General features: G+C 40.9%; 1 protein-coding gene across 1 annotated transcript in view; it reads left to right on the forward strand.

Moving 5' to 3' along the window:
* Window positions 1-419: 419 nt before the first annotated feature.
* LOC133662474 (sodium-coupled monocarboxylate transporter 1-like) overlaps window positions 420-10,000 on the forward strand; it is a 31,786-nt gene continuing 22,205 nt past the window's right edge. Inside the window, exons 1-6 of the mRNA XM_062066499.1 lie at window positions 420-711; window positions 774-893; window positions 961-1,026; window positions 5,413-5,464; window positions 5,545-5,612; window positions 5,739-5,777. Of these exons, the coding sequence (XP_061922483.1) occupies window positions 484-711; window positions 774-893; window positions 961-1,026; window positions 5,413-5,464; window positions 5,545-5,612; window positions 5,739-5,777 (573 nt within the window). The 5' untranslated portion in view covers window positions 420-483. The remainder of the gene's footprint in view (window positions 712-773; window positions 894-960; window positions 1,027-5,412; window positions 5,465-5,544; window positions 5,613-5,738; window positions 5,778-10,000) is intronic.

Here is a 10,000-nt window from a genome sequence, read left to right on the forward strand (position 1 = left end):
ATATATATATATATATATATATATATATATATATCCATATATATATCCGGATATATATATATATATATATATATATATATATATATATATATATATATATATATATATATATATATATATATATATATATATATATTTGTTGCGGAATGGGACTTTAAGCGTCTTAACTAGCTATATAAGCCTGATGTGTTAAAACTGCTTGAGCACAAACCTCCAAAGAAGAGAAAGTTCAGTGTTTAAAGAACAAGCAGGCCTCGTCAAAAAGACAAAAACACTTTGTGCACATTTGATACGTACTTGGACCACAGTTTGGAGTGGACTGACCAATTATCTTGTACCTGCCTGGAATGTCCACCTCCCCCCTTCCCCTCTTCACAACACATAACAAGCTTCCATTCCTGATGTTGCTGAGAGTTCCCGGACAAAACACACGGGACAGTTTTCATAAACTCAACTTTCCCCATTTTTGTAGTTGACCTCAACATGGCCCCTGTGGTCCTTGGCTCTTTTGCAGCGGCGGACTACGCGGTGTTCGCCTGCACGCTGGCTGTGTCCGCCGCCATCGGGGTGTACTACGCGTGGGCGGACAGGGGCCTGAGGAGCTCGCAGGACTTCTTGACTGGCGGACGGAGGCTCACGGCTCTTCCCGTCTCCTTGTCGCTGACTGCCAGCTTCATGTCGGCCGTCACCGTGCTCTCCAACCCGGCAGAGGTGCGGAAAACCTCAAGATATAATATCCCCGCTATTATTATACCTCTTTTTTTTTTTTGCAGGTGTACCGCTATGGAGGCAGTATCGCCTTCTATGGTCTGTCGTATGTCATGACTATGATGCTGACGTCTGAGGTGTTCCTCCCCGTCTTCTACCGGCTGGCCATCACCAGCACCTATGAAGTAAGACTTTTAAACGCTGCCATTTTAAACATTTGCTTCACCATAACAACATTATGCTCCTGTCAAGTATTTGGAACTACGTTTTAACAGAGCCACTCGCCTGCTCGGGACTCTTCTCTTCATTGTGCAGACCGTAAGAAGCCATTCAAACAGTAAACCCCAACATCAGTGAAGTTGTCACGTTGGGTAAATGGTAGGGATGTCCGATAATGGCTTTTTGCCGATATCCAATATTCCGATATTGTCCAACTCTTTAATTACCGATACCGATATCAACCGATACCGATATATACAGTCGTGGAATTAACACATTATTATACCTAATTTGGACAACCAGGTATGGTGAAGATAAGGTCCTTTTTTTTTAATTAATAAAATAAAATAAGATAAATAAATAAATGAATAAATAAATAAATTCTTGAATAAAAAATAAAGTAAAACAAGATAAATAAATAAATAAATAAATTCTTGAATAAAAAATAAAGTAAAACAAGATAAAAACAGTTACATAGAAACTAGTAATTAATGAAAATGAGTAAAATTAACTGTTAAAGGTTAGTACTATTAGTGGAGCAGCAGCACGCACAATCATGTGTGCTTACGGACTGTATCCCTTGCAGACTGTATTGATATATATTGATATATAATGTAGGAAGCAGAATATTAATAACAGAAAGAAACAACCCTTTTGTGTGAATGAGTGTAAATGGGGGAGGGAGGTTTTTTGGGTTGGTGCACTAATTGTAAGTGTATATTGTGTTTTTTATGTTGATTTAATTAAGAAAAATAAAAAATAAAAACCGATACCAATAATAAAAAAACCGATACCGATAATTTCCGATATTACATTTTAAAGCATTTATCGGCCGATAATATCGGCAGGCCGATATTATCGAACATCTCTAGTAAATGATGAATACAAATCAGTTTCAACGTATATTCAATTGAATAGACTGCCAAGACAAGATATTTTACGTTCACACTAGTAAATGTTGTTATTTTTTGAAAATAATAGCTCATTTGGAATTTGATGCCCTGCAACATGTTCCAAAAAAAGCTGGCACAAGTGGCAAAAAAGACTGAGAAAGTTGAGGAATGCTCATCAAAGCTGCCGCCTGCTCTTCCTATATAAGAACTATCCAACGTATCAAGATATTTACACAAAGTTTGGATTTTTGGCAGATATCTTTTTTTTTAGTCGTCTTGGTGTCCATCCATCTTTGTTATTGGTTGCATGACGGAACATGAAACTCGTGGCGCTCCTTTAATGAGTCCACGCTCCGAGCGTTGCGGACGGAGGCTCGCCGAGCGACTCCATCGCTGCGGTAGCGAAAATAAACAAAAGGGCGGAGTAAAACGCCGGGAATGAAGGACAAAAACTGGATTTCCCCGGCAAAAATTGGAAGTTTTGACAGGTAAGCGAAGGAAACGCACTGTTAGGACAGAAAAGGTGGGGCGTGTCCACGTGAACGCCGCAGTGAAAAAGACGAGATATTTAACGTTGGAACTGGTCAACTTTATTGTTTGCAAATATTAGCTCATTTGGAATTTGATGCCCTGCAACATGTTTCAAAAAAGCTGGCACGAGTGGCAAAAAAGACTGAGAAAAGTTGAGGAATGCTCATCAAAGACTTAGAGAAAATAGGAGATTGTGTGAGCTGCCGCCTGCTCTTCCTATATAAGAACTACCCAACGTATCAAGATATTTACACAAAGTTTGGGTTTTTGGCAGATATCTTTTTTTTTAGTCGTCTTGGTGTCCATCCATCTTTGTTATTGGTTGCATGACGGAACATGAAACTCGTGGCGCTCCTTTAATGAGTCCACGCTCCGAGCGTTGCGGACGGAGGCTCGCCGAGCGACTCCATCGCTGCCGTAGCGAAAATAAACAAAAGGGCGGAGTAAAACGCCGGGAATGAAGGACAAAAACTGGATTTCCCCGGCAAAAATGTGAAGTTTTGACAGGTAAGCGAAGGAGACGCACTGCGTTAGGACAGAAAAGGTGGGGCGTGTCCACGTGAACGCCGCAGTGAAAAAGACGAGATATTTAACGTTGGAACTGGTCAACTTTATTGTTTGCAAATATTAGCTCATTTGGAATTTGATGCCCTGCAACATGTTCCAAAAAAAGCTGGCACAAGTGGCAAAAAAGACTGGGAAAAGTTGAGGAATGCTCATCAAAGACTTAGAGAAAATATGAGATTGTGTGAGCTGCCGCCTGCTCTTCCTATATAAGAACTACCCAACGTATCAAGATATTTACACAAAGTTTGGGTTTTTGGCAGATATCTTTTTTTTTAGTCGTCTTGGTGTCCATCCATCTTTGTTATTGGTTGCATGACGGAACATGAAACTCGTGGCGCTCCTTTAATGAGTCCACGCTCCGAGCGTTGCGGACGGAGGCTCGCCGAGCGACTCCATCGCTGCCGTAGCGAAAATAAACAAAAGGGTGGGAAAACGCCGGGAATGAAGGACAAAAACTGGATTTCCCCGGCAAAAATTGGAAGTTTTGATTTGTAGCGAAGGAGACGCACTGTGTTAGGACAGAAAAGGTGGGGCGTGTCCAAAGACGAGATATTTAACGTTGGAACTGGTCAACTTTATTGTTTGCAAATATTAGCTCATTTGGAATTTGATGCCTGCGACATGTTTCAAAAAAGCTGGCACAAGTGGCAAAAAAGAGTGAGAAAGTTGAGGAATGCTCGTCAAAGACTTATTTGGAACATCCCACAGGTGAACAGGCTAATTGGGAACAGGTGGGTGCCATGATTGGGTATAAAAACAGCTTCCATGAAATGCTCAGTCGTTCACAAACAAGGACGGGGCGAGGGTCACCACTTTGTCAACAAATGCCTGAGCAAATTGTTCAACAACAACATTTCTCAACAAGGAATTTAGGGATTTCACCATCTACGCTCCGTAATATCATCAAAAGGTTCAGAGAATCTGGAGAAATCACTGCACATAAGCCATGATATTACGCACCTTGGATCCCTCAGGCGCTACTGCATCAAAAAGCCACATCGGTGTGTAAAGGATATCACCACATGGGCTCAGGAACACTTCAGAAAACCACTGTCAGTAACTACAGTCGGTCGCTACATCTGTAAGTGCAAGTTAAAACTCTACTATGCAAAGCCAACGGCATTTATCAACAACACCCAGAAACGCTTCGCTGGGCCCGAGTTCATCTAAGATGGACTGATGCAAAGTGGAAAAGTTTTCTGTGGTCTGACGAGTCCACATTTCATATTGTTTTTGGAACAAAGAGGAAAAGAACCATCCGGATTGTTCTAAGTTAAAACTCTACTATGCAATGTCATGACGGGGCGGGGTCGCAGCTTGCTGCGAGGTTTGTTCTCCCAGGATGCAAACGGACTATTCCGGACAAAGCGTGCAGGTAGGAACATATTTATTTCTCAAAACTCAAAAAGGTCCAAAAAAACGGAAAAACAAGGCGAAGGCACAACGCGCTGATCGCGCTTGGAGCCAAAAGCTAACACTTAGCATCGACTATGGACATAGAGAACTTATGAAACTGTGGCATGAAATAAACAAGACTTACGTAGTCCAGGCAAGAGGCAAACAACTAGTGACGCCAGGACGACTGACTGGCCAAGGCAGGCTTAAATAGTCCTCTGATTAGCAGCCGGTGCGAGTCCCGAACACCAGAGGCAGGTGAATATCATAAGTAGCCATGGTAACTAAAACAAACTCAGGTGTCAAACAGGAACTAAACGAGTCCAAAACTAACAGAACATAACAAAAACATGATCCGGACCACGGATCATGACAGGTAAAGCCAAAGCCATTTATCAACAACACCCAGAAGCGCTTCGCATGGGCCCCGAGCTCATTTAAGATGGACTGATGCAAAGTGGAAAAGTGTTCTGTGGTCTGGCGAGTTCACATTTCCAAATTGTTTTTGGAACAAAGAGGAAGAGAATTATCCGGACTGTTCTAGGGTGAAAGTGTAAAAGGCAGCATGTGTGATGGTATGGGGGCGTATTAGTGGCCAAGACATGGGTAACTTACACATCTGTGAAGGCACCATTAATGCTGAAAGGAACGTACAGCTTTTGGAGCAACATATGTTGCTATCATGGACGCCCCTGCTTATTTCAGCAAGACGATGCCATTGAAAATGTGTGCAGGCTAAAATATGAGAAGGGAGACTGTTGAACAACTTAAGCTGTACATCAAGCAAGAATGGGGAAGAATTCCACTTCAAAAATGTGTCTCCTCAGTTCCCTAACCTTTACTGGGTGTTGTTAAAAGGAAAGGCCATGTAACACACTGGTAAAAATGCCTTTTTTTGCAACGTGTTGCTGCCATTACATTCTAACTTCATGATTATTTGCAAAAAAAAAACCATGAAATATCTTGTCTTTGCAGTCTATTCAATTGAATATAAGTTGAAAAGGATTTGTTGTATTCTCTTTTTATTTACCATTTACACACCTTCACTGCTTGTGTACTTGAACATGAAGTGACACACATCTCCTGGTGCTCGCTCTAGGTTCTCTACACAGGAATAGTCATCTACACCCCAGCTCTGGCTCTAAACCAAGGTATGGTATCTCCAAGGTTCTCCAAGGTTCTCCAAGGTTCTTTGCTCAGTCACGCGTCCGCTCTCTGCCTCCCGTCACAGTGACCGGTATGGACCTTTGGAGTGCCGTCATTTCCACGGGTGTGGTCTGCACCTTTTACTGCACACTGGTAGGTGAAGGGTGGGCTTCTTCAAATGCCGGCAGACAAAATGATGCTCTGCTGTGTGTGTGTGTGTGTGTGTGTGTGTGTGTGTGTGTGTGTGTGTGTGTGTGTGTGTGTGTGTGTGTGTGACAGGGCGGGCTGAAGGCAGTGGTGTGGACAGATGTGTTCCAGGTGTGTGATTACTGCTATGGCAGAATAATACGCTGCAATGTACTCACCGCACTTCACTTTTATGAAAATGGTATAAATGCGTTTTGGTCCTCAAAATTCTACACACAATACCCCATCATGACAATGACATTTTTGCAAATTTAATCAAAACAAAGAACCAGAAAAAAAAAATCACATGTATAGTCGCGATAGGGGGTGTTGGTTTTCATCCAGGGTGTCTCTGTACATTGCTGCATTCATCTTTCCCTCTATCCTGAGTAGTTTCCCAGTCGCCACCACCATGCTTCACTGTTGGCCTGGTGATGAGCGGTGCCTGGTGTCCTCCAAACATTCACGCCAAAGACTTCAATCTTGGTCTCATCAGACCAGAGACTCAGTACTTTTCTGTAGCCCTTACCCAGGTCTGTGCCTCAAATTTTTTTTTTTCACATTATCATTATGGGGTGTTGTGTGTAGAATTTGGAGGACAAAAATATAATTTTGTTCTATTTTGGAATCTGTAACATAACAAAAGGTGGAAAAAGCGAAGCGGTGTGAATAGTTGCACAACAATGTTGTCATTATGGGGAATTGTGTGTAGAATTTTCAATCAATCAATCAATCAATCAATCAATGTTTATTTATATAGCCCTAAATCACAAGTGTCTCAAAGGGCTGCACAAGCCACAACGACATCCTCGGTACAGAGCCCACATACGGGCAAGGAAAAACTCACCCCAGTGGGACGTCGGTGAATGACTATGAGAAACCTTGGAGAGGACCGCATATGTGGGTAACCCCCCCCCTCTATGGGAGACCGAAAGCAATGGATGTCGAGTGGGTCTGACATAATATTGTGAAAGTCCAGTCCACAGTGGATCCAACACATCAGCGAGAGTCCAGTCCATAGTGGGGCCAGCAGGAAACCATCCCGAGCGGAGACGGGTCAGCAGCGCAGAGATGTCCCCAACCGATGCACAGGCTAGTGGTCCACCCGGGGTCCCGACTCTGGACAGCCAGCACTTCATCCATGGCCACCGGACCTATGCAACTCCCCCTCGCAAGGGACAGGGGAGAAGAGGAGAGAAGAAAAGAAACGGCAGATCAACTGGTCTAAAAAGGGAGTCTATTTAAAGGCTAGATTATACAAATGAGTTTTAAGATGGGACTTAAATGCTTCTACTGAGGTAGCATCTCTAACTGTTACCGGGAGGGCATTCCAGAGTACTGGAGCCCGAATAGAAAACGCTCTATAGCCCGCAGACTTTTTTTTGGCTCTGGGAATCACTAATAAGCCGGAGTTCTTTGAACGCAGATTTCTTGCCGGGACATATGGTACAATACAATCGGCGAGATAGGCTGGAGCTAAACCGTGTAGTATTTTATACGTAAGTAGTAAAACCTTAAAGTCGCATCTTAAGTGCACAGGAAGCCAGTGCAGGTGAGCCAGTATAGGTATGTTTATAAGTATATAAAGGTATATACAGTATAGGCGTAATATGATCAAACTTTCTTGTTTTTGTCAAAAGTCTTGCAGCCGCATTTTGTACCAACTGTAATCTTTTAATGCTAGACATAGGGAGGCCCGAAAAAAATACGTTACAGTAATCGAGACGAGACGTAACGAACGCATGAATAATGATCTCAGCGTCGCTAGTGGACAAGATGGAACGAATTTTAGCGATATTACGGAGATGAAAGAAGGCCGTTTTAGTAACACTCTTAATGTGTGACTCAAACGAGAGAGTTGGGTCTAAGATAATACCCAGATTCTTTACCGAGTCTCCTTGTTTAATTGTTTGGTTGTCAAATGTTAAGGTGGTATTATTAAATAGATGTTGGTGTCTAGCAGGACCAATAATCAGCATTTCCGTTTTCTTAGCGTTGAGTTGCAAAAAGTTAGCGGACATCCATTGTTTAATGTCATTAAGACACGCCTCCAGCTGACTACAGTCCGGCGTGTTGGTCAGCTTTAGGGGCATGTAGAGTTGGGTGTCATCAGCATAACAGTGAAAGCTAACACCGTACTTGCGTATGATGTCACCTAGCGGCAGCATGTAAATACTAAAGAGTGCAGGGCCAAGAACCGAACCCTGGGGAACTCCGCACGTTACCTTGACATAGTCCGAGGTCACATTGTTATGGGTGACGCACTGCATCCTGTCAGTAAGATAAGAGTTAAACCAAGACAAGGCTAAGTCTGACATCCCAATACACGTTTTGATACGCTCTAATAAAATATTATGATCGACGGTATCGAAAGCGGCGCTAAGATCAAGAAGCAGCAACATGGATGACATCAATCGTTAGCAATAGATCATTAGTCATTTTTGCGAGGGCTGTCTCCGTAGAGTGATTTGCCCTGAAACCGGATTGAAAAGGTTCACAGAGATTGTTAGTCACTAAGTGTTCATTTAGCTGCTGCGCGACAATTTTTTTCGAGAATTTTGGAAATAGACGGAAGGTGGGAGACCGGTCGGTAGTTTACCATGAGGTCAGGATCGAGGTTAGGTCTTTTGAGCAGAGGATGAATAACCGCTTTTTTGAATGCTAGGGGACAACAATTAATTTTGTTCCATTTTGGAATAATGCTGTAACATAACAAAAGGTGGAAAAAGTGAAGCGGTGTGAATAGTTGGACAACAATGTTGTCATTATGGGGAATTGTGTGTAGAATTTTGAGGACAAAAATATTTTGTTTTTCTTCCATTTTGGAATCTGTAACATAACAAAAGGTGGAAAAAGTGAAGCAGTGTTTATAGTTGGACAACAATGTTGTCATTATGGGGTATTTTGTGTAGGATTTTGAGGACAACAATTAATTTTGTTCCATTTTGGAATAATGCTGTAACATAACAAAAGGTGTAAAAAGTGAAGTGGTGTGAATAGTTTGACAACCACGTTGTCATTATGGGGTATTGTGTGTAGAATTTTGAGGACAATTATTTATGTTTTGTTCCATTTTGGAATAATGCTGTAACATAACAAAAGGTGTAAAAAGTGAAGCGGTGTTTATAGTTGGACAACAATGTTGTCATTATGGGGAATTGTGTGTAGAATTTTGAGGACCACAATTAATTTTCTTCCATTTTGGAATAAGGCTGTAACATAACAAAAGGTGTAAAAAGTGAAGTGGTGTGAATAGTGTGACAACAATGTTGTCATTATGGGGAATTGTGTGTAGAATTTTGAGGACCACAATTAATTTTCTTCCATTTTGGAATAAGGCTGTAACATAACAAAAGGTGTAAAAAGTGAAGTGGTGTGAATAGTGTGACAACAATGTTGTCATTATGGGGTATTGTGTGTAGAATTTTGAGGACAACAATTAATTTTGTTCCATTTTGGAATAATGCTGTAACATAACAAAAGGTGTAAAAAGTGATGCGCTGTGAATAGTTGCACAACAATGTTGTCATTATGGGGTATTGTGTGTAGAATTTTGAGGACAATTATTATTATTTTTTCACATTTTGGAATCTGTAACATAACAAAAGGTGTAAAAAGTGAAGCGGTGTGAATAGTTGGACAACAATGTTGTCATTATGGGGTATTGTGTGTAGAATTTTGAGGACAAATTTTTTTTGTTTTTTTCTTCCATTTTGTAATCTGTAACATAACAAAAGGTGTAAAAAGTGAAGCGGTGTTTATAGTTGGACAACAATGTTGTCATTATGGGGTATTGTGTGTAGAATTTTGAGGACCACAATTAATTTTCTTCCATTTTGGAATAATGCTGTAACATAACAAAAGGTGTAAAAAGTGAAGTGGTGTGAATAGTTGGACAACAATGTTGTCATTATGGGGTATTGTGTGTAGAATTTTGAGGACAAATTTTTTTTGTTTTTTTCTTCCATTTTGGAATCTGTAACATAACAAAAGATGGAAAATGTGAAGCGTTATGAATAGTTGGACAACAATGTTGTCATTATGGGGTATTGTGTGTAGAATTTTGAGGACAATAATTTTTTTTTTTTTACATTTTGGAATCTGTAACATAACAAAAGGTGGAAAAAGTGAAGCGGTGTGAATAGTTGGACAACAATGTTGTCATTATGGGGAATTGTGTGTATAATTTTGAGGGCAACAATTAATTTTGTTCCATTTTGGAATAATGCTGTAACATAACAAAAGGTGTAAAAAGTGAAGTGGTGTGAATAGTTGGACAACAATGTTGTCATTATGGGGTATTGTGTGTAGAATTTTGAGGACAAATTTTTTTTTTTCCATTTTGGAATCTGTAA

The sequence above is a fragment of the Entelurus aequoreus genome, linkage group LG12 (assembly GCF_033978785.1).
Source record: "Entelurus aequoreus isolate RoL-2023_Sb linkage group LG12, RoL_Eaeq_v1.1, whole genome shotgun sequence".
Classification (NCBI taxonomy): domain Eukaryota; kingdom Metazoa; phylum Chordata; class Actinopteri; order Syngnathiformes; family Syngnathidae; genus Entelurus; species Entelurus aequoreus.